This window comes from Varanus komodoensis, unplaced genomic scaffold, assembly GCF_004798865.1.
Source record: "Varanus komodoensis strain SLA01 unplaced genomic scaffold, ASM479886v1 scaffold1, whole genome shotgun sequence".
Classification (NCBI taxonomy): domain Eukaryota; kingdom Metazoa; phylum Chordata; class Lepidosauria; order Squamata; family Varanidae; genus Varanus; species Varanus komodoensis.
Genome location: NW_025335268.1, coordinates 113,863,668 through 113,888,996, shown reverse-complemented (window position 1 = coordinate 113,888,996; position 25,329 = coordinate 113,863,668). Strand labels below are relative to the sequence as shown.

At 40.6% G+C, this 25,329-nt stretch overlaps 1 protein-coding gene across 1 annotated transcript in view; it reads right to left on the bottom strand.

Moving 5' to 3' along the window:
• Positions 1–295: 295 nt before the first annotated feature.
• The window catches only part of MSH4 (mutS homolog 4), a 62,343-nt gene continuing 37,309 nt past the window's right edge, over positions 296–25,329 (bottom strand). Inside the window, exons 12-21 of the mRNA XM_044440943.1 lie at positions 23,497–23,633; positions 21,236–21,339; positions 11,866–11,990; positions 9,985–10,185; positions 9,698–9,816; positions 8,652–8,780; positions 8,379–8,553; positions 3,189–3,273; positions 2,797–2,803; positions 296–484 (exon numbers count right to left, since the gene is read on the bottom strand). Coding sequence (XP_044296878.1) covers positions 296–484; positions 2,797–2,803; positions 3,189–3,273; positions 8,379–8,553; positions 8,652–8,780; positions 9,698–9,816; positions 9,985–10,185; positions 11,866–11,990; positions 21,236–21,339; positions 23,497–23,633 — 1,271 coding nt within the window. The remainder of the gene's footprint in view (positions 485–2,796; positions 2,804–3,188; positions 3,274–8,378; positions 8,554–8,651; positions 8,781–9,697; positions 9,817–9,984; positions 10,186–11,865; positions 11,991–21,235; positions 21,340–23,496; positions 23,634–25,329) is intronic.

Here is a 25,329-nt window from a genome sequence, read left to right as displayed (position 1 = left end):
AATGGTGGGGTTTTTCATAAATAAAAGCTATGTCCAAATCTTAAATTTACTTCTGTGGAAATTAATGTTTTTAAAATTAAAAATTGTTCATAGTTCTAGAATTCATCACTTTTTGTTAGTATTTCCAATTTAACAAAGAATGCTACAAAATTATACTATTTTGTTAGTACATGCAAACCACAAAATAGTGAGAATATGCCAGATGAATCATGCTTTTTAAAAAGAATCATCATGTATAAAAACACATTTTTTAAGCAGAAGCCATAACAATATTGGTTTGTATATCATACTATCATTATTGCTGTTCTTCTCTGGTTACTTGTTCAGAAGCAAAGCAATCAGCCTCATACTTTTTCTTCTGACCTTTCAAGTACATTCGCAGGCTGTCTGGATCCAGTTGAGAGTTGCGAGCAGCTTGGACCAACCTATTTGCTAAGTGATATATAGCCCTCTGTCTTAATGTTTCAGGAGAACTTCTTTGTTTCTGTTGTTACATTAAAAGGACACACACATGTTAACATTGCATTTTTATGATACTCACTGTGCTCATTATCTGTGTATATTATTTCCGATTATACTCCCATGTTAACTGACATGTCAACTGACAGATATGCAAACTAGGTTTGTAAATGCATTCCAAACATAACCCTGAATTTGCCAAGGTAATAGGAAATGCAGAGCAGGGTTGGAAAGTTTTAGAGAGGAAAAGGGTGGGTTGGATGGGTATGCTTGTCTATTCTTGTCACTGCAATCTCTTCCTATCTTCTTAAAATTACAGTGGTACATCAGATCACAAACTTAATTTGTTCCAGGACTCTGTTCACAACCCAATCTGGTCTTGAACTGAGGCCTTCATGAGCCAAGGTACCACTGTATTCCCCTTCCCAACACAGAGCTAGGCTCTCTTCCACTTTAAAAAGTTTTAAAGTGACCAGGATTGGGGAGGAATCCGTGGGGGATGACAGGCAGGTGAGACAAGAATTAAGCTCCCCTTCCCACTTGTCTGTTATTTTCTGGAAATTCTTTCCAGCCTCTGCACTAGCAGTTACAAAAGAAATATTGAGTTAAGAATCCCTCATAATATCTACTTTTGCCTTTAACCAAGTCAATATTCTCTATTCAGTGCTACCTTTACTTTAATACATATATATTGTTTCCAAGCAGCAAAGGGGTTTTTTCTTGATATCTCTATTTAAAATTGTAAAGTGTTTTAAAATTTCCATTGCCAACTGTAACACACACTTGATTTCATACAGAAGCAATCAGCTTCTTAAAAAGTATTACAAATTTATTACATGTGATTCTGAGATAAAGAACTTTCTTGAAACATAAAATAAAATATATTTTATACAGACAGTTCAAAAGCAAAACAAAAAGCAAAACAAAAAAAATAATTTAAAACATGTTTATTAAACAAAATGGTTCTTTGCAAAGAGATTTTGTTGATGCACACCATCCAGTGTCCCATAAATTTCATGACTTAGCACCTACATTCGGTTCCAGGACTGGCATCCATCAACATACTGACAACAGCAACTTTTACCATTTTCAGAAAGCAAGAAACATTGGTTTAGATTCAGAATGCCTAGCCAGAATTACAACTAACAATTTGAACCTTAATTCAAATTGGACCATGATAACAATGGAGGGGCCAGCCTAGGACTAGAAAATTGTTGGGCTGATTTGTCCTGTTCTAGTCTTCCTAAAAGAAAAGGGCATATTTATTTAAATGCTGATTAGCCATAAGCCTGTATATGGCTTACAACATAGTCAACAGAACAATACAATAAAACCTGTGATTGCAATAAAACCAACAATAACAATAGAATCAATAATATTCAACAAAAGTAAATAAATAAATTAAATAGATTGAAATGAGAACTGCCATGAGAAGTACTGCGAAATATTATGGCAATTCTCCTGGATACTTGCACTGCAGCTGGAATTCCCAGGTAGCAGCACTGGTTACAATTAGTGAGTCATCCATCATCAATTCTCCCAGTCTGGTTTCATTCATCTGCACATTGGTAATCACTCATACTGATTGCTACAATGTAGTTTACGTGATGTGGCTCTATTGAAGACAGCTCTGAAGTTTCAGCTAATACAGAATGCTGTGATCAGCCACTTGAATGGTGCCATGGTGGTTGGATTATTGAATAGGGAACTCTAGAGATTCTGGACCTAGTCTCCACTCAGCCATGGAGCAACTTTGGGCATATTCTCAGCCTAGCCTCCCTCATAGCGTTGTGAGGATAAAATGGAGTGGAGGAGGCCTAAGTCAACTGCTTTGGGTTCCTCACAACAGGAAAGAGGTGGAATACAAATGTAATAATAACCCAGTTCCATTTCAAGTTCTGAACTTAATTCAGAATGCTGGTAACTACCTTTAAAGTCTGAAATGGTTTACAACTGGGGCAAGCAGACTACAGGCTTGCAAGATCTACTTTAATTGTTTTATTTGATTCATGAGACCTACCAATTTGAATCTGATGCACAGGACATAGATTAAAGAATTTCTGAGACCAGGAATTTGTTCTGAGAACCATGAAAGGAGCACATAGACCTCTAGCCAAAACAAAAAAAACAAAAACAAAGCAAATGTTTTTATTTCAGAAGTAAAATTATGCAGCAAGGGGAGGGAGAATCATGTTATCCCTGGCTTTGTTTAATGATTCAGAATCTAGTGCAAATTACCAAGAGATCTACTAGTAGATCCAGATCTACCTTTCATCCACCCCTGGTCTGGCAGCTGCATATATATCTTCCATATATCAATACCCTCACATGTAGGACTCTGGAACTTAAGCCTGGCCCATTTCATGGTGGCATCCATACTTTGGAATAGTAGATATGTTCATAGATTTGTTGTTAGATACTATGTTGCTTTTAGAGAAAGCATTCTGTAATGGCTAAGGATATGTTGAACTTATTTACTTATTTTACTGTCATTTCAATGGCTGTCCTTTTCATAAACAATGTTTGATTTGATAATCTGAGTTTAAATTCTATTTTACATTGTTTTGTTGCTGTTTATTTGTATTTTATTATGCACTACTTTAGTAGGCTACTGTCACCCAGTTAGCTGAAAATGAAGTATGCTCATTTTAGAACAAATGTTGACAAAACAAACTAAATGAGAATAAAGATCCTATATTTTAAATTCTATATTATTATTACATACCAACATTTGCCTAGCAATAAGAGTTACGATTTCCTTGGCATCCCATATTATTGATGGTGGAAGAGAGGAAAGCTCTGCTGCTTTCAGTCCTAAATATGAAACATAGGAAGCAGTTCTTTGTTGTTAAAGTTGATAATGTTACATTTGATCAAACTCTGTCATGGTGCTGATGTAACACATCTGATCTTTTAATAACGGGTAAAACACCAGAAGCAAGTCAAAAACTCTCACATACCTTCCAGCATGCCCTCATGAACAAAATTCTCTCTCCTTCCAAATGCCAGCCTTAATTATAGTTCAGTTAGTATTTCATCTGCAGCAAAACTAACTAGGGTTCCCTTCTTAAACACAATTTGAAGCACATCAGCTTAAGAGGGATCTTGGTCAGCATTAAGTATAGTTAGCATACATAAAAATATGATGCTGAGCTACAGCTGAAAAAGGCAAGCAGGTGAGACAAAGGAATGCATGAACCAAGTCTCACTCTCTTGACCATGGCTTAGATACCAGCTACATCTCTCTATTAGGTTTCTAGAAATAAGTTTTTAAAAAACTGTACCTATTGTTTCCCACAACCAGCCTCCCTATCTGAATTTGTAATATGCCAAGGAGTAAGTCTATTTAGAATCCTGAATTACTAGTCTGATCAGTCAATCAGTTATTTCCAGATGGCTCAGCAGCCTTTCCTTTCCCAGAAAAGACTGGTGAAAAATAGTCTTTATTGAGAGAGAAGGACAAAAATATGAACACTGCAACTTTAATATAATTATCAGTCTGAGTTTCTTCACACCCTTCCTCACTTCATTGCTAACATTTGTTTCTCTCTGCACCCATGTATATAACATATCATCTCAGGATAACATTCCATGTTACCCGTTGCACTAGACTCTAGCCTATGAAAGACTATACCACAATAAACAGCAACATAAATACTCAATAAGTCTTTAGGTACCACAAAACTCTGCTATTACTGCAACCTCTATTTTTATTTACTGTAACCTCTATTTTTTTCTTCACACTAGGTAGTATCCAATTGTGCCTCAGTATCAGTAAACATTTAAACAAATTATGTAAACAAATTATGTAAACATTTACATAATTTACATAGTATAACCAACATTTACATAATATAAAATCAGGTTGCCTACCTTCAACTGTCATTCTTTCCTTAATTATGCTGCACTAGCTTAAATGCTAAGGCAATGCAAGTAGTATTTGCTAGGCCAATAGAAAAAAGTGGTAGTTGGCTACCAGGGTAGTAGCTGGCTATCTCATTGCCCTACTGAACGGTAGCTCTTCTTCGTGGTCTGTGCATCACACATATGGGTGCTGTGCCTGCACAGTGCCGACGTTCGGGAAGATTCTGCTAGTGAAGCCTAGAAACTTGGTGGGAACCCCAACCTCTTCCCCCTTAATAGGAAAGGGGGTATGACCATTTTCTCAGTTCAACTGGAGACTAATGTTTGCCCTCTCTATTGGACCCTAAGTGTTTTATTGCTATGCAGGTAGCAAGTATATTAGAGAAACATCCACCGACAACAATACAGGGCCAGTGGGTGGTTTGCATGAATGCACAGATGACCCCTCAAAGAATGATGTTGCAGGCAGGCAACCTGACTTTCTTCTTCATGGTCTCTGTGCATCACACATATGGGTGACTAGCAAGCATACCAACAAAGGAGGCAGGAGGTGTTGTCAATGAAGGATAGATGACAGAATGGTACGACCAGAGGAGCAGTCTTGTCTGGCCCTGACATCAAACTGATAGTGGTGAATGAATGTGGATAGTGTTGACCATGCAGCTGCTCTACACAGTGCATCTAATGGCAACCCCATGTGGAGAGCCATTGATGTTGATACTGCCCTGGTACAATGGGCTCTAGGTTGGTCTGCCAAGTCTAAGTCTGATAGCTGGTATGCTAATTTAATTGTCTCCACGATCTAGTGCACAAAGTATTGTGGACCTATTGGCTTGCCCTTGGAGTGGTCTGCATATTTTATAAATAGACACTTCATCTTGCAAACCAACTCAGTATGAGCTTGGTAGAATGCAAATGCAAGACAAATGTTTAGCATATGAAGAGTCCCTTTGATGTCTGTAGGTGATGGGTAAAATGCTGGAAGCACTATTTCTTGATTTAAGTGGAAGGTAGAGGAAACTTTAGGGAGAAAAGTAGGGTCAGTACAGAGGACCATCTTCTCTTTGTGAAATGTCATATATGGAGGATCTGTCTGTATTGTGCAAAGTTTACTCACTCTATGGGCTGAGGTGATGGCCACTAGGAATGAGAACTTCCAAGAGATGAGACATACTAAGTTGATGGTCGTGAGTATTCAAATGGTGCATGCAACACAACGAATAGACTCCTACTGTGGACAGTCGAGCAGAAGGAAGGATTTAGGTTGTTGAGACATTTCATGAAGCATTGTAGGAGCTTACAGAAAGTTGTGTAGCCCTCAATGGGATCCCAGAAGGCAGAAATTGCAGACAAGTACATCATGATATAAGTGGGTTTAAGTTCTTTTTGATATAGGGAGTGCAGGAACTCCAGTATCTTCTGTATGGTAGTTGTAGGAGTGGTCCTTCACATAAGCCCTGAACTTGGCCCATTTACCACCATATGAACATCTAGTGGTAGAACACAATGCTGCCTGTAGGATATCTTGGATTTATTTATTTATTACATTTATATGCTGCCTCATGCCAGGAGGCTCTCTGGGTGGCTCACAGCTGCTAAATGTTCTAATGTTTATGCCATAAACTTTGTTTATTTAGCTCTGGTGGAGTGTCCCTTCAGGGTAATAAGGAACTCCAGTTTGGCAAGTTGGTATGAGAGTTGGGTAGTTCCTACGAACTAGAGGAGGATCTATCCAGAGATTCTTCCAGATGAGTGGTGGTGGTTGCTGAGGTAGCCGTAAGTTCCTGAGATGTTGGTGTCAAGTGTGCAGGAGATCATCTTTGATGCATTGATGGTGGTGGGAATGGGTATCTGTAGGGTTGGTAGTATTCCCACAGATATCCAGGGCCATAATCTCCAGGTCCGAGTCCTCCATATGGAGGTGGCAGCCAGTATCCGCTCCTTTCCTGATGAGATGGGTCAGTTTTGAAAGGAAGGGGAGGCCGGCGGATCGATCCCAGTGAGGTGTCCGGGGAGAAGTACCCACAGAGAGTCAGAGTGGGAGGGTGGGTCGGTTTCTAATACTTGTGAACCGATTGCACCGAACCTTCAAGAAGGTACTAGAGAGTGAATAGGTGACTCCCGAATTTCTCCCTCTGATATTGAGGTCTGTACTGTCAGTTCCGGAGCCTGAGAGTCAACTGGAGGTCTCTGAGATGGCTGTGGAGAAGGGCTCAGTATTGTGACATGGAGATGGTCGCAGTGTTGTTTGGATCATCAGCGGATGAACCGGAGGCTCGCTCATTCCTAGGCACTCGTTGCCATCACAGGAGGGAATGGCAGATCTTTCTGAGCCGAACAAGAGTGTTTCTTGTGCTTCCTCTCTGGCTTATCTTTCTTGGGACGCTTAGCCTTAGCGGTTCCTTCGATCTCAAGGTGCTTCCTTTTCTCCTTTCATTTTTTAGGAGACTGAGACTGTTCCGAGCACTCTTTCTCGGCTCTAGCACTTGTCCCTTGTTCGGTATGGGGAGGAGTGTCTCCTTTGGAGGCAGCAAGGCCAGCAGGTGGAGCCGTGGTAGCCTCTCCCATTGCCAACAAAGCTCTATCCCAGAGGATCTGTTTGAGGCGATTCTCCTGATTTTTGCAAGTCTGACGGGTGAAGGCCTGACAATGAACACATTTGTGCACACGATGGCCTTCACTGAGGCAAATCAAGGAGTGTGAATGAGTATTGGTGGGCAACATCTTTGTTCTGCACTGAGTAGTCCTTCAGAAGGCAGAATGCTGAGCCATCGAGAGAAGGTGAAGAGGAAATATGGGTAAGAGAGATGATAGATGGGTTTTTTAATTTTTAAAGGGTTGTTCATGAAGGGAAGGGGAAGGGAGTGAGAGGATAGGCGTTTGTGGATGAAGGTTGGGTTAAGGAAGTATCTGGAATAAAGTTGTAAGATAAGTTTTAAAGCCAGGTGAGGTAAAGTAGATTTTTGTGAGGGAATGAAGCAAAAGAGAGAACCCGAGGCACAGTGAACAGTGATCGAAAGCAGACTGGTGAGAGGGCAGGGACTCTGCCCATTTATAGGAGGGGGAGGGGGAGGGGAGTTCCCGCCAAAAACCTTTATAGTTGAGAGAATCTTCCCAAAAATAGGCACTGTGCAGGTCTAGCACCTGTATGTGTGATGCACAGAGACTATGATGAAGAATGGAGAAGCCAGTAGTAACAACTATACACGTTGCCTTCCATATCAATTTGCCTGTTTATTAAGATATTAAGTGGAGGGTCTTCTTCATTTTCCTTCAACAAGAGAAACACTGTTATCTTCAATGAAAGAGAGGACATTCTCTATGAATAACCCAGCTTTAGAACACCAAATAATGTCTTATTTGCATGGACACTTAAAAATAAACTGCATATCTGTAAATTACATTTGTATTGTTAAAGCAGGTTAAATTAGTTTAATGATTCCTGAATCATATGGTTTCAAATTAGAAACATAGAAACAGAGTCAGAAGAGGCCTTCCCAGGCCATCTAGTCTGACCTTTGGCTCCAGCTGGCTCTGCTCATGACATGCATACCATTTGCATGTCTATGTGCATGTCCAAATTGTATTTTTTTAAACTGAAAGCTTAATTGTTTATGTACACTACTCCATATGTAGTATGGAGTACACTATGTACACTATTCCAAAGAGGAAAGCCTCTTTGGAATAAAGGTGTTGTATATTATTTTTTGAAAATAACTTACCAGTAAAAGTATACAAATAAGAAATATCTTGGGGTGCAGTCCTAAGGCAGCCTCAGGAATGCAGTGGACTGAAACCCTTATTTTCTGTCTAAACTTTCATAGTATTTTGAGCTTAACAAATTGCAGCTTGAACCAACCCCCACAGCCCAAATACCAAAAGGAATGCCATGGGCTCCTCTGTGTAGGTAGACCACCTCCCGAAAGCTTGTTTCCATGTGTAGACTCAAGTATTGGCAGCTCAGATATCAAGTGTCTCTCTCTCTCTCTCTCTCTCTCTCTCTCTCTCTCTCTCTCTCTCTCTCCCTGTATGACTAGTAATCAACTTTTCATTACCATAGTTCTTTTCTTCCGTATGTCCTTTAGAAAGAATATAAGTATAAGCAATGTTGTCTCTAATTCCAGAACTGCTTCTCACATGCTGTACCTCAAGGTAATTGTTTTCCACATTGGGATATAAACCGTCAAGTTGGCATAATTCCAAGAAATGAGTAGCAAAGAGTGTAAATGCCTGAAGTAGGAAACATCACATTAAATCACCTATAAATTACTGGAATGCAGAGGAACTTTAAAAAATCAGGTTCTTACTGATAAAAATATCAATATTACCCTCAAATTTAGAAGACATTCACAGACTGCATAACATATGCCAATGCCTTCTTCAGGACTGGTACCTCTGCCAAGCTCATCGATTATGATAAGTGATCTGTCATTAGCATTTTGTATGATATATGTTATCTAGAAAAAAAGACATTTCATTATTAGCACTAAATGTGAAGATAAAATCTGCTAATAGGCATTTTCATTTCATGCCAATAACTCATATGAAAATTTACTTTAGTAACATTTAACCAACTACAACTTAAGAAACAAAATATTCATCACTGCAAACAGCCCTGTCTAGAACATCCAGGTATGTACAGCAGCTTCAATATGTACAAAAAGCATATATGTAGATGAGGTCACATATCTTTCTTCTTTTTGTGTTTACAACATGTAAGTAACTGGAAAAGGGGTACTTGTAACAGTGGGTGCTTGATTACCTGCAGGCACATGTAGCTGAGCAAGGTTTAAAATTCTTCTAAGTCCAAACATAATACTTAAATATATTGATTTAGAACCTAACTATTGTGAGCACAGTTCCACTTGTGGGAGAGAAGAATCCTGCCTTTCCTTCCTCTTGAAGTTCACTGACCCTTAATAAGTTCAGGGGACACTCTGGAATGGCAGGAGTCTGCAGCTATGGAAGGAAACTGGCAGAATTTGGGAATCTCTCCTTGTCTGAGCAGATGGATTTTGTGATCCCTCAAACGTTTTGCTGGATCCCAGCTATTGCAGATTGCACAGTTCTCAACAATATAGTTATTAATATGGTTGAGAAAAGAAAACTATTCATTCTTTATTCTTTGACTAAATCAGCTATCACTCCAAAAGAATGAGTATTTGGAGGAACTTACAAAGCAGCTTACAAGGTGACTGGTAAAGAAAGATACAGTTAAAGAAAAAAGAAAACACTGAGGCGTGCATACACAGATGCACTGAATGTCAGCCTATTAGTCTAATCTTTGGCATGTAGAAAGAGGTAAGCAAAATGAACAAACTTGTCTACTAATAACAATCAAGGCCACTGATAAAAGAATCACTCAGCTGAATACCTCTTTCATCTCCTGCATGAATGTTGATGAATTTGTTTCAATATCATCATCCATACCTATTCTAGTAAATATTTGTTCAGCAATCCTAAAAGAAGAATATTCTGCTGGGACAAAAGAGCCTGCAAATCAAAGAGAGGGATGAGTAACAGCAATACTACAGGTTAATGTTAGCCTTGTCAAATTCCTACTATAGTAAGATCACATCTTATTACATCCAATCCTCCTCTTTCCCAAGTATTCATTGGATTTCTAGAATGCAGGACAGGCTCAAAGAAGTGAATGCTTACCAATTTGTGCCATAATCTGAGAAAGAGCTATTTGCTTTAAGTAGGTTGATTTTCCACTCATGTTTGGCCCTGTAACTATGATAAAATTACTTCCCTCTGTGATGTAGGTATTGTTGGAAATAGGTTTCTCAAAACATATTTTTTCAAGAACAGGATGCCATCCTTGCTTTATTGCTAATGTGTCAGTAAACTCAGGGCGTACTAAATGACGATAGAAAGCAAGATAATAGGATATTTTAGTATTTAGATGCTATTAAATACATTGTAACTTTTATTAACAAATATATTATTACTGTACTTTGATTAGAATTATAACAGCATTCAGTTCATGAGTAGTCAGTGTATTACCTGCAAAACTGGTAGCATTTTACTAAACTGAATAAAGGTGCTACCCTTATGCCTTAACTGTGTTGCTCTATAGATACCTATGCAGAAATACTTCTTAATGATCTCACTGGAGTTTACTCCCATGGAAATAATACAGGATTGCAGGTTAAGAACAATTCCATTACTTTAAATAGAGCTAACTTAATGAAGATCTTTTTAGAGTGTCACTTAAATGGTCTAAAGCTGCATTGTGTGTTTCATTAAAGAATATTTGACTTTTTAACATATAGTTTCCTTTTTCTGTGATATGGAAGTTATCAATATGTGCCACTACTAAAAAGATTTAAAGATTTACATCAACATGTAATAAATAAATCAAACTTTCAAAGCATGGGGAAAAAAACCCAATACAAATGGAAATAAGTGACAGTTTAAAACCTATTTTTTCTGATATGCTTAGATAATAAAGGAGAATATTATATCTGGCTCTTAAATGTTGTGCTCTGTTGAATCAGTCTGAAGAAAGCAGTATATTCCTGATGGTGATAGATTGTGAAGCTATGTCAGTGCAGCACTAAGACTGCAAGCTTATATCTACTTATCTCGAAGTGCACATTGGGATTCACTTCTGAACAGGTGTGTACATGATTATGTGGCAAATCTACCACACCCTAAGTACTTACATATAGATGGAAAATCTTTAAATGTGGTGGTTAAATTGTATTAGATTTTATATTAATTAATTTACAGTTTGCGGATGGAGCATATAAACTGTATACTTTTTAGTGTAAATCAGGGGAATCCAACCCATGGTCCATGGGCCACATGTGGCCCAGGATGGCTATGAATGCGGCCCAACACAAAATTGTAAACTTAAAACATTGAAGTGTTTTTGTTACTCAATTGTGTGGTTCTTGAGCATGAACTTTGCAGACAATGTTGTGATGTCACGTAAAATAAACACACGCATGCTCTTGCAATTTGTACGCATGTGTGGCTTCAGTTTTACAGCTTTGTGCAGCTTTCATTTAAAAAATGAAGCACACTAAGAGTAAAATTAGAAGCAAAATATCAGATGAGTACCTTGAGAACTCGCTGAGAATTGCAGCTCCTTCCATCGAACCAGGTATTGAAGCATTAGTTTCTCAAATACAATGTCAAATATCCCACTAGTTTTATGTTGCCCTCTTTTACTTTTATAATAAAAATATCAAAAAATCAATGAAGTTTTATTACTTAGATATGTTAATTTTCTTTATTAGGGATCACAAAATCCCTAATAAAAGTGGGTCCTGTTCAAAATCTTGAGACTCTCCAAATGGGGCACTGCATAATTAGGATTATTATGTGAGGACTTTTTTGCTTATCTGTGGTGGCAGATATCATGAAAATTATGCACAGATCTTTTTTTTTTTTTTTGCTTATCAGTTTTCGTTAGTGTTTGTGTATTGAATATGCAGCCCAAGACAATTTTTCTTCTTTCAAAGTGGCCCAGAAAAGCCAAAAGGTTGGACACCCCTGGTGTAATTTTTTCTGAACAATGAAACTACTTACCATAGTCAGAAAGCGTGCAAGCATGGGCGAATGACTGCAACATATCTAGCATAGACACAATGTCAGAGAGTTTGTATAGGCAATGAATATGTTCATAGGTTTCACTCAGTAGCTTGCACACTATCCTGCAAATACATACTAGCATAGTTAATTTTATTGCTAAAAGTAATTAATACAATATTTAATAAAATATTTTATACATTTTTCTGAAATAGCAACTGTATTTCAAAATTACTTCAATTATATAACTATGGCAAAATCACCCTTTTGAAACAAGTTGGACATGAAAAAACTTGTATTTCATTAATTTCCCATTATTATAATTTTCATGATCACAATTAGATTCTGTAACCCCTTTGAACACCATTACAGTAACAAAGCAGTATATCTATATTGGAAATAAGTAAACTGTATTATTACAATTGTTCATTATATGTGCTTTATTACATTATTGAGCCATTCAAGTTCCTAATGGCAGTTTCTCTAAGAAAAAAGTATGACCAAACCAATTCCTCTTAGTGCTTTTTGTTTATATTTTACATTTAAAAGAAGAAATATTCCACTTTTTAGGAAATATATTGGTGATGATGAAGAGATGAACCTTACTGTGCTATATAATCTTGTAACAGCTATCTGATAATTCAGATACCCAGTCCATCTCCCAGATGTTTCCTGTTGTGCCTTTTCTTTAGCCATTAAAACCTCAGGATTCAAGAAAACCTCTGTGACTAACTAGAGATCCTGGGGGCCATACTAGGTAGATCAATGAAGATATCAACTCAGTATGCAGCAGTGGTGAAAAGGCACATTTCTTGTTGCAAATATTAAGAATGGGATTGAAAATAAAATTGCCACAATTATGACTTTATATAAACCCATAGTGTAGCCACATCTGGAATAAAAAGTGTACTTCTAGCGTCCTGATTTTAAAGAAGATGTCATAGAACAGTTGTAGAAAAGAGTAGCCAAAATGGTGAAAATGTTAGAATGCCGTCTTTATGAAGAAAGATAGGTATTTAGGCTTTATATAGTTTAGAGGAGTGGAAAAACTATGAAGGGAAATGACAGACTTTATTAAATTTTCCACATAGTTCATAAAAACTGGACATACACTATTTCAATATTTTAATATTATATTAGAACTGCTTGGAAGTAGATTCAGGGTACAGAAAGATGTTTACAGAATGTTAATTTGTTTTCAGAATTCACTGCTTCAATGAAATGTGGTGATTTCAAGGGTATCAGATATCTTCACGTATAATCAATTTATCATTGACTATGAAACTGAACATTCACATCAGAGGCATTATGCCAATGAATAAATGTTGCTCTGGGTGAACAGCAGGAGTATTGCCTTCACAACCTACTTGTGGTCTTCATGGCAATATCTAGGTGGTCAAGATACTGGATTAAATACAGTCCCGGTTTCATCCAGAAGGTATCAGGGTTCGAGGCTGGGATAGCTAGAGACAAGTCAAGACAAAAGCCACAGAGGCAACAGGAAGAGAGCAATAGAACTTCAGGCAAGTCAGAGTCCAAATGCAGGATTTAATGGCAAGTTCAAATCATAGTCCTGGTACAGGCCAATGTCAGGAACCACAAGAATGCATGGGGGCAAAACAAGGACATGGTCAGGAACAAGCCAAGGTTCAAGAACCAGGAGAACAAACAGAGGTGCATGTACCTTGGACATTATAACAGGACAGGAGACACAGCACAGCAGGATATACAGCAAAGAAAAATTCATGGGACAAAGGGAACTAGATGCAGCAAGGGTCAGGCAAGAGGCAGGAGCCAAACGACAGTTCGCAGGAAGTCCTGCATTACTGAGGTGAGACAGACACACAGGCAAGGCAGGATGCAGGTCAGGCAAGAGGCAGGTACAACAGAAAGGCAACATGGAAAGACAGGAACCAGGAACAGAAACAGACATAGCAGCAAACAGGCAAGCCTCTGTTGCTGAGGCAACATGGCATGGCAAGAGACATGGCAAAATGCAGGGGAGACAGTAGGAACCACGAATAGGAACCAGGAGCAGGAACAGTCAGACAGGATGCAGGCACATCAGCAAACAAGAGGACCTGTGCTGCTGAAGGAATGCAGCAAGGCAGGAGACAAGGTGAAATGCAGGAGACAGGGCAAGAAGGAGCAGGAGCAGTCAGGCAAGGTGCAGGCACTACAGCTACAGGAAGATCTGAGCTGCTGAGACAACATGACAAGGCTAGGCTAGGCTGCTGGTAGCATGGTGTGTTCTGCCTACGGTTTCAGGGTTGTCTTTGGCTGAACTGTTGACGTCCAGTGGGATATGGCTGGTGATAGGGTTGGTAGTGGTACTGAGTTCTGCTCCATGGCCACTTACATCTTGGTTGAGTTGGGTATTCCATCCAACGCACAGTCAGTCGAGCTTTTTGAATATGCTCCAACTTGTCATCTGTCTCAGCATTGAACAAGCCGGAGTTGTCAAATGGCATATTTTCAACTCTTCGTTTTGTCTCTTGTGGCAAGTTGCCCTCTCTCAGTCAGGCATGGCAACGAAGGGCTACAGCACCAACGAGAGCTCTAGAATTGCAATAAACATGATGTCTCATTGTGTTAAGTTGTTCCTTCAAGAGCTGCATTGCCTTCCTGATGAAAATGTGGGCCAGCTCTCTTTGCTGGTCTGGGAAGAATGCAGCGAGGGACTTGATCTTCTGCCATAAAAAAATGTTGATAACAGGCCATCATGGCCTCATAATTGGAGATGTGAAGACCAAGTTCCATAGATCCAGTTCCACAAACTCTTGCCACCCTCCTTATCAGCCAGAGTGGAGTGTTCTCTGGACTGTCTACCCTGAGTAGACTCGATGACGATTGAGTTTGGCTGAGGATGTTTCAGCGGGAAAGGGATGTAATGTTCTTGAACCTTGTACATCGCCTCTAGACATCTCGAAGTGGGATGAGGGTGGTTTGGAAGCTCCCAGGTGTTGGTCATTGCCTGCCAAAGGGGGTAATGAATGGTAAAAGGGACAACAGGTGTTGAGGTGCCCTTGGAGAGCCCTCCGGGAATGACTACCCAGCAAGTGTAGGAGTTGACAGTCTCACAGATGGGTGGTCTGGTCCCAACTGGGGAGGAGATTCACAGATCTCTACGTCGGGAATCAAAGCGCGAGGCAAGAGGTTGGAATGCTCAGGACTGGAATGTGACGAGATGGTAATCCACGGGGGTGATGCTGGAGGTGTCACCTACATAACCAACTGGCAGCTCAGAGGTTCAGTCAGTACCAAGATAGGCACGGCACTCAGTTCAGAGAAAGGCACTTTGTCTCGCTTCTTGTGCTGATGCTCAGATTTCTCAGGTTTGTATTGCTTAGGACGTTTCAGTTTTGAGGTCTCCTAAGACCTGACATGCTTCCTCGGGTTCAAGGAACCCGGACCTGAGGAAGGCAGAGAAGACACAGAGTATGAGAGTCAGCGGGAGACATTTTGGCTCCACACTGTGCACACTTATGGAAAGCCATCCGCTGTGTCATCAAAAAGAAAAAGAGAGGAGATACAACAAATGGAGATAGGTTATAAGAGTAAAGATGATAGAAGGGTTTTTTAAAAAATATTTTTTATTTGGAAGGAGAAGGGGGGAAGGGCACAGAGGATAAAATGAGGGGTTTGGTAAAAGTGAACAACGGGTTAGGGTTTACATAGTAGAGGTAGAAAAGTGAAGTAAGACATTTAAGATTTATAGAAATAACAATTGAAAAAGAGACGAAGAGACAAAGCAGAAAAAGGCCCGAGGCACGGCAAATGACGGTTGCAAGCAGACTGGGGAGAAGGCGGGCACTCTGACCATTTCTACTACCGGAGGGGGGGGCGTGGAGTTCCCACAAAAAAACGTTAAAGCTCTTAAATCTTCCCGGCAGCACCCATATATGTGTGATGCATGGAGACCACGATGAAGAACAACAGAAAACCGGTTAAAGACATTACTCAAATATGGAAGGTTTATTATGAACGATTTAAATAATGGTTAGAGAAGATATAATTGTGAGAAATGTTTGCAATTGTTATACATTACCAAAGCAATGCTATGATCTATAACTAACTGTACAGGATGCATAAATATATGATTGAGAATTGAATGGGCTGGATAGGAAAGTGGTTGACAGATACCTTTGTTTACTGGAAATGTGTTGAAATGCGGAATTGCTTGCTAAATCTTTGGAATGATCCTTGGCTGCTGCTTCTATTTCCCCCTATATACCCCTTTTTCTATTGTATTTTTTGAAAACAAATAAAATGATTTGTTGTGGGGAGGGGGGGGCGGGGAAAAGTCAGAAGGTTATATCCAAGAACTGAAGCCAGGTGCAAAGTCCTAGTTCTATAGGTCTACAGTTATCCATAAAAACAGTTTAAAAACCTCCTAATTGTTCAATTCATGGATCACTGCCTTATCGTGGCAAAGGGGCTTGCGTAGCTCAATGAAGCTATGAGCTAGGCTGTGCAGGGTCACCCAAGACGGACAGGTCATAGCAGAAAGCTCTGATAAAACATGATCCACTGGAGAAGGAAATGGCAACCGACTCCAGTATCTTTGCCATGAAAACCCCATGGACAGTACCAAAAGGCAAAAAGATATGACGCCGGAAGATGAGCCCCTCAGGTCAGAAGGTGTCCAATATGCTACTGGGGAAGAGCAGAGGGCTAGTACTAGTAGCGCCAGAAAGAATGAAACGACTGGGTCAAAGCTGAAAGGACACTCAGTTGCTGATGTATCTGGTGGGGAAAGGAGAGTCTGATGCTGCAAAGATCTATACTCCATAGGAACCTGGAATGTAAGATCCATGAATCCAGGAAAACTGGATGTGGTCAAACAAGAGATGACAAGACTGAACATCGACATCTTGGGAATCAGTGAACTAAAATGGACATGAATGGGTGAATTTAATTCAGATGACCATCAGGTATACTACTGTGGGCAAGGATTCCTCTGAAGAAATGGAGTAGCCTTCATAGTCAATAAAAGAGTAGGAAAAGCAGTACTGCGATACAATCTGCAAAATGACAGAATGATCTCAGTTCGAATCCAAGGCAAACCATTCAACATCACAATAGTCCAAGTCTATGCCCCAACCACTGGTGCTGAAGACGCTGAAGTTGACCAGTTCTATGAAGGCCTACAGCACCTTCTAGAATTAACTCCAAAAAATGATGTCCGTATCATCATGGGGGATTGGGATGCTAAAGTAGGAAGCCAAAAGATAACTGGAATAACAACACGTCACTGGCCCTACCCATGAACGTGGACACACTCTGGACCTGGTATTCACGACGGGGTAGGTAGAGGATGACCTGAGGGTGAAGAACTTATGTTTGACTCCCCTGTCATGGTCAGATCACCTCCTGGTGAGGTTTGTGCTCGAGAGCGGCCTCTTCCTCTATAAGAGTGCGGTCCCGATTGTATGGGCCCGCCCCCGGAGCCGGATGGATCCGGATGGATTCCTGGGGGCCCTGGGGGAGTTTCCGGCTGACAAGACTGGTGCTCCTGTCGAGGCTCTGGTCGAACTGTGGAACGGAGAGATGACCAGGGCTGTGGACACGATCGCTCCTAAGCGTCCTCTCCCACCAGGCAGAGTCCGCTCTTCCCCTTGGTATACACCTGAATTAAGGGCGATGAAGCGAGCTGGGAGACGGCTAGAGCGTAGGTGGAGGAAATCACGGGATGAATCTGACCGAACACACTTGAGAGCCCACTATCGGGCCTATGCTGTGGCAGTGAAGGCGGCGAAAAAGAAGTTTTTTTCCGCTTCCATTGCCTCCTCACAATGCCGTCCAGCGGAGCTTTTTCGAGTGGTGCAAGGCCTGGTTCGCCTGGGTCCTAAGGAAGATCCGATGCCACCCTCAAAGGCCCGCTGTGACGACTTTGCCAGGCATTTCAGGGAGAAAATCGCTCAGATTCGTCACGAGCTGGACTCCACTAATGAATCAGAGGTCTCTGAGGAGTCGCCAATGCCACCGTCTGGTCCAAAATTACTGGAGGAATTTCAATTATTGCGGCCCAATGATGTGGACAAGGTGCTTGGAAGAGTACGTCCCACCACTTGCCTATTGGATCCTTGCCCATCTTGGTTAATAAATAACTCCAAGCACGGGATTGGGACCTGGATCTTGGAAGTCGTTAACGCTTCTCTGAGGGAGGGTCGAGTGCCTGCCCCTTTAAAGGAGGCGGTAATACGACCGGTCCTGAAGAAAGCGTCACTGGATCCAGAGATGGCCACTAACTATAGACCTGTGGCCAACATCCCGTTTCTGGGCAAGGTGTTGGAGCGAGTGGTGGCGGGACAACTCCAAGCACTCTTGGATGAAACTGATTATCTGGATCCTTTTCAGTCCGGCTTCAGACCCGGGTACAGTACTGAATCTGCCTTGGTCGCCCTGTACGACGACCTGTGCAGGGAGAAGGACAGGGGGAGTACATCCCTGTTGGTTCTTCTGGACCTCTCGGCGGCTTTCGATACCATCGACCATGGTATCCTTCTGGATAGACTTGCGGGATTGGGGGTTGGAGGCACTGCTTTGCAGTGGTTCCGCTCCTATCTCGACGGTCGATTCCAGAAGGTAGTGCTGGGGGACCATGTCTCTACGTCATGGCAGCTATGCCATGGGGTACCACAGGGCTCCATTCTATCCCCTCTGCTATTTAACATCTATATGAAACCGCTGGGAGAGGTCATCAGGAGGTGTGGGCTGCGGAATCATCAATACGCTGATGATACCCAGCTCTACCTCTCGTTTTCCACTAATCCAGGTGAGGCAGTGGCTGTGCTGAACCGGTGCTTGGCCGAGGTAAGGGAATGGATGAGGGCCAATAAACTGAAACTGAACCCAGACAAGACGGAGGTCCTGTTGGTTGGCGGATCAGGTTTCGGAGAGGGTGGATTTGACCTGGTCCTGAATGGTGCAACACTCCCTCTTAGGGATAAGGTCCGCAGCTTAGGAGTACTCCTCGACCCGGAGCTTTCATTGGAAGCTCAGGTGACAGCGGTAGCGAGGAACGCCTTCCTTCAGCTTCGGCTGATTAATCAGCTGCGCCCCTACCTGGAGTACGACTGCCTGGCGACGGTGACACATGCGCTGGTGACTTCCCGCCTAGACTTCTGTAACGCGCTTTACGTGGGGCTTCCCCTGAAGACAGTCCGAACACTTCAATTGGTGCAAAATAGAGCTGCCAGGTTGCTGACGGGGACGGGGCGTTATGCTCACATGACTCCAGTCCTCCATCAGCTTCACTGGCTTCCCATTGAAGCCCGGGCCCAATTCAAGGTGTTGATTATGACCTACAAAGCCCTAAACGGCTTGGGTCCTGGCTACCTGAACGAGCGCTTACGTCCGTATATGCCCGACCGCCCTTTGAGATCTGCGGGAGAGTCCCTTCTCCGGGAACCCTCCATGAAAGAAATTAGGAGAGTAAGTACCCGGAGGAGGGCTTTCTCTGCGGTGGCGCCCAACCTATGGAATTCACTCCCCAAAGAGGTCCGCCTGGCACCGTCGTTACTGGTTTTTCGGCGCCAGGTAAAGACCTTTTTATTTAAACATCATTTCAATTGTTAAAACATATGATCTGGCCGGGGCAACTTCTTCTTCCTTCTCTTTCTCCTCCTATATTTTTATTTTATACTGATAATTTTAATTTTGTATTTGTAAATCAATGTATTTTTTGTATTTTTATATTTAATGGTAATTTATTATGTACTATTGTATTTCAATGTATTTTATCATGTTGTAAGCTGCCCCGAGGTCTCGGCAAGGGGCGGCATAGAAATGTTATAATAATAATAACAACAACAACAACAGGCAAGTTTGGCCTTGGAGTACAAAATAAAACAGGGCACAGGCTGGTAGAATTTTGTCAAGAGAATATGATGGTCATAGCAAACACTCTTTTCCAACAACCCAAGAGACGACTCTACACATGGACATCACCAGACGGTCAACAGAGAAATCAAATTGACTATGTACTCTGCAGCCAAAGATGGAGACGCTCTATACAGTCAGTAAAAACTAGACCAGGAGCTGACTGTGGCTCAGATCATGAGCTTCTGGTTGCAAAATGTAGGCTTAAATTGAAGAAAGTAGGGAAAAGCCCTAGGCCACTCAGGTATGACCTAAATCATATTCCTGATGAATATACAGTAGAGGTGACAAATAGATTTAAGGAATTAGATCTGATAGACAGAGTGCCTGAAGAACTATGGATGGAGGTTTGCAACATTGTACAAGAGGCAGCAACTAAAACCATCCCAAAGAAAAAGAAATGAAAGAAAGCAAAATGGCTGTCTGAGGAAGCTTTACAAATAGCTGAGGAAAGAAGGGAAGCGAAAGGCAAGGTAGAAAGAGAAAGATACAAACAATTGAATGCAGAATTCCAGAGAATAGCCGGAAGAGATAAGAATGCCTTCTTAAATTAACAGTGCAAAGAAATAAAAGAAAACAATAGAATAGGGAGGACCAGAGATCTCTTCAAGAAAATTGGAGATATGAAGAGAACGTTTCCTGCGAAGATGGGCATGATAAAGGACCAAAATGGCAGAAACCTAACAGAGGCAGATTAAGAAGAGGTGGCAAGATTACACAGAAGAACTATACAAGAAAGAGCTTGACGTCCCTGATAACCACGATGGGGTGTTCACTAACCTCGAGCCAGACATCCTGGAATGTGAAGTCAAATGGGCCTTAGGAAGTCTGAACAACAACAAAGATAGTGGAAGAGACAGTATTCCAGCTGAGCTATTCAAAATCCTAAAAGACGATGCAGTAAAAGTGCTACACTGAATATGCCAGCAAATTTGGAAAACTCAACAGTGGCCACAGGATTGGAAAAGGTCAGTTTACATTCCAATCCCAAAGAAGGGCGATGCCAAAGAATGTTCAAACTACCGCACTATTCCACTCATTTCACATGCTAGCAAAGTGATGCTCAAAATCCTACAAGCTAGGCTCCTGCAGTATGTGGACCGAGAACTACCAGAAGTACAGGCAGGATTTCGAAGAGGGAGAGGAACAAGAGATCAAATTGCCAACATACACTGGATCATGGAGAAAGCTAGGGAGTTCCAGAAAAACATCTATTTCTGCTTCATTGACTATGCTAAAGCCGTTGAGTGTGTGGATCATAACAAATTGTGGCAAGTTCTTAAAGAGATGGGAGTGCCAGACCATCTTATTTGTCTCTTGAGAAACCTATATGTGGGTCAAGAAGTCCTGGAGGAGTGTTGTCCATGGGGTCGCGATTGGTCAGACACGACTTCGTGACTAACAACAACAACAATTGTTCATTAGTTTGCACAACAAATCTGCTGAATAAAAAAATAAATGAAAACAATTTTTGAAATATTCTTACAAGTAAGTAATATGATAAATTTCTCTTAAAGACTCCTGGCATCTTTCATTCATTTTCATCAAATCTGGTGAAGTAAAACTATATACATTTTTCATTTTAGTAATCTGTAGAGAAATTTCAAACCAAACATTAAAATATGATAGTCAAACAGAAATAAATCATTTTCCAGATAACTATGCGAGCACAGTTTGCAAAGCATGAGATAAAGCTTCTTAAAAAGTAATAAGATTAATACAATAAATTAATAGAATATTAATAAATCACACAAAATGAAAATTGAAAGTAACCAAAATATTTTATTTTCTTGTAGAAAAGCAAAGCTATCCAGCCAAGAGCTTCTACTAAGGTGCTCTGCAAATAGACAGCAAAACAGATGCCTGAAAACTGAAACAATATAAATCTTGCAAAAGATTGAAATTATTACAAAATTTCATAATTTTGGAACTGTTCAATATTTGCTTTGAAAATTTGTATATAGATAACATATATTTATTTTATAAAACATAGAAACATATTCTATGAAACACAGAATAAAGAAAAAAACATAAAGATAGAAACATAAAACATAGCTCCTAATAAGGATAAGGGAGAAAATATTCTAAAGTTTGTTGTTTACTAAACCCTTTATATTCAGTGGTATTTTCATTTGCTAATTTTAGAAGCATAGGAAGAATCAAATTAGGATATATAAGTTGAAACGTTGCAAGAAAACCTTGTAGGAGATTTTCTTGATATTTTTTCCTCAAATGCATTTTGCCTCCACTATAGTAACTCAAAAAACACAGATAACTCAAACAAATGAACTAAGCCACACATGACAGGGAAGGGAAAAGAAGGAATATATCCTGTTAAGTCTTGTAAGTGTTTGGTTTACTAACTCTGCTAGTCCATGCCATTATATGGCAGGCTACTGCAGAGAAAATAAATGAATCGGACAAAGAAGAATTTTCTCTACTGTAGTGGTGATAAATTCAAGGGGGTTCAGACAGTGATTCTCAGAACAAGGGTGTATATATACAATACTGCCCTTATTTTCAGTTCTGAAATGTTGAATGGTGTTAAGTAGCGTATCTATTTAGCTGTGATCATATAATGCCTGCACAGTGACTCTTTAAGCCGATATCCATTGAGCCAAGTACCCTTGCCCTTCATTTGTTTTTTCAATGATGTTGCCATTTGCAGCAGCCCAAAACACCCCAAAAGTAGTTGGCCAGAGGAAGGCCACATAGTAAAAACACCACAGTCCCAGAGGGAGGGGGGATAAGAACAAAATGAACTTTGTGTAACCCACAGCTAACAAGCTAGCCTGACCTCCAATACAGTAATCAAAGGGACAGTGGAAACTGGTGATAGCTGCCATGAAAGTTGCAAATGTGCAGGGAGTGAGAACATGGCAACATGGTTAATATTTAATCATCAAATAACTTATGATGACTGGATTTGGATGACATAGCATTAACTCTCCAATCAGAACAATTTGGAATTGCTCAATCTAAATGGCAGCTCTAAACCTCTAGAGGAACAGCAAAGGTGACCTACATGGAAAATTTCCCTGAACAGGGAAGACCTTGTACAACAAAACTTTTTCCCTAACTGAAGCCACACAGATCCAACTACCACTTCAGCCAGGCAGCAAATGATAGCAGGTGGGTTTAGTCACACCCACCTGACTTAATTTGCCCACAGAGAATGAGATACAAGGGTTATCTAGCACCCACCTAATAGTAGAAGGTTGATGCTACTATAATATTCTTTCAGAAAAATACAGCAAGTTTTCTATTCACAAAAACAATGTGCATCTGCTCCAATTTATCCTCCTTGAATATAGGTGAGCTTAACTGTATATGGTATCCTAGAACATGTGGCTTCTCTAATGCCTTCTACAAGAGTACCAATGATAGTCTTTATTAGAAATGTCTCCTTGTATGTGTCAAAGAATGATGGATGAAATCCAGTAATGCTGATCTACTGTTCTAAAGGGTTGAGGATTTCCCTGGAGAATATTTCAAGGAGAAGATAAACAGCAGAGGCAAAGGAGAAAGTCCTGGTATGCAAGTGGAAACCTATTCAAGCAGCACTGGATTTTGCCTCTTTAAACCCCCATTACAAATCGCAGCTTATGATCATCATATAGTCAAACTATGATTCTGCCAAACACCGTGTGAAGAAATACAAATAAAAATACATTATACAGACATAAAATTCCCATGAAAAATAATAAACTACAAAAGTTTTAAGAGTCAACATTTCCAAATTTGTACCTTAGTAAATTCTGAAGGAAGCTGACCACTGTGTATTGCTGCACAGTCACAATTCATCTGAATAAAGAATCCTCGAGCTGAACTAAAACTTGTTTTCAAAGGAAGGTTATATTTTTCTGCAAGCTGTGTTATCATTCCTTAATACCAAAATATAAAACAGAAGTATTTTCTAATACAACAAAACCAACTCTATTATATGTACAATGAACTTCAGAATTAGTAGAGCAAAAATCTTGACATTTTTAGTACAGAATGAGCTAGAAGGCAGAAGTCCCATTGAGAAAAATAAGTTCTTTTAAAAGCCAATGTATGTTTTTAGAACTTGACTTGAACCCTTGGTTGTTGATTGTCTCCTTGTGAACTTGGGTAAAACATTGGCCTCAGTTCAGTTAACCCCATACTCAGCAGGACATATAACCCAAAATGATACAGAACAGGCCATGTGTAAACAGTATTTTAGCACCTTTTGAACTCTTATTCTAGGTGAATTCCAATGTTATGTTAGCAGAAACATGCAACTGGACTTTCTTCATTTCTCACTGCCACCCCTTCTGAACTTCAGAAGCCTTCTGCACTTCATGAAAATCTGTTCCAGATGGTTTCCTAGATCTCTGGAACAGATTTTGAGGAGATGGGGTGGTGGTAAATCAAGACCCTCCTGGCACTTCTTGACAGAAGCATCTCTGACACCAGAATGATAAAGGAATGTTGCTTACCTATAACTGACATTCTACAATCTGTCAACTGTGAATTAATACATAAGGGCTCTGCACCTGTGCAGATTTGTTTTCAGGAAACCAGCAAAATTCAGTATTTTTGATGGGATCCCCCCTTTCCTTTCCCTCTAGTATAAATAGGGGAGGCCCCCACCTGATGTGCTGGCCTCAAAACCAGGGATTGGACCATGGAGCAGCTCCAATCTATGCCAAATAGCACAGAATTTTATAAGAGTAAGAAAAATTAATTTATGAGAAACCTAGAGGGAGTTATCAACGCCAATGTTGGGCCTGTGGGTGGGTTGTGTAAATGCACAGATGATGACTTGAAGAATGTCAGTTACAGGTAAGCAACCTTACTTTCTTCTTCATGGTGTCTGTGCATCACACATTTGGGCAATTAGCAAGGTTACCTGATATGGTTGGTGAGAGGTATTGTTATTGAAGAACAGAGGAAAGTAGAGAAATGACTGGCTGAGGGCATGGGAACAGGCAGGTATGATCTGGTAGGGTTCATAGAACCATGGTGGGATGATAAGCAGGACTGGAATGTCAACATAGACAGGTATGCTTGGTTTAGGAAGGACAGGAAGGGAAAGCAGAAAGGAGATGCAGCTGTATATATAGGATAAGGAAGGCAACAAGGTGGGGGGAACATCCTAGACCTAGTTTTGACCAATAGCGTGAGAGTACTTCTGGGCCAAAAGAACAGTTCTGTCTTGATCAGACATCTAGCCAGTAATCTCTTATCAACATCAATAGTGTGGACCAGGTTGCTGCTCAGTAGTGGTCTTGTAGAGGCATACCAGCATCTGTGCAGTGGATGTTGCCATTGCTATTTTAGAGTGTGCCTTTGTTCTGGAAGTTGCAGATCGGACTGCTCATATGCTAGTTTAATAGTCTCTATGATCCAATGAGTGATCCACTGGGGGCCGACTGGTTCACCCTTCAATCTATGAAGAGCCTCTTGGAATGACAGATTGATTCTATGCATGATCTGTAAAAGATTAGGGTCCAACGAACATCCAGTGTGTGTAAGCTGATTCAGTAGGGGTAAGATGGAGATGGAAAAAATGCTGGCAAAACTATGTCTTGATATAGATGGAATTGAGAGGAG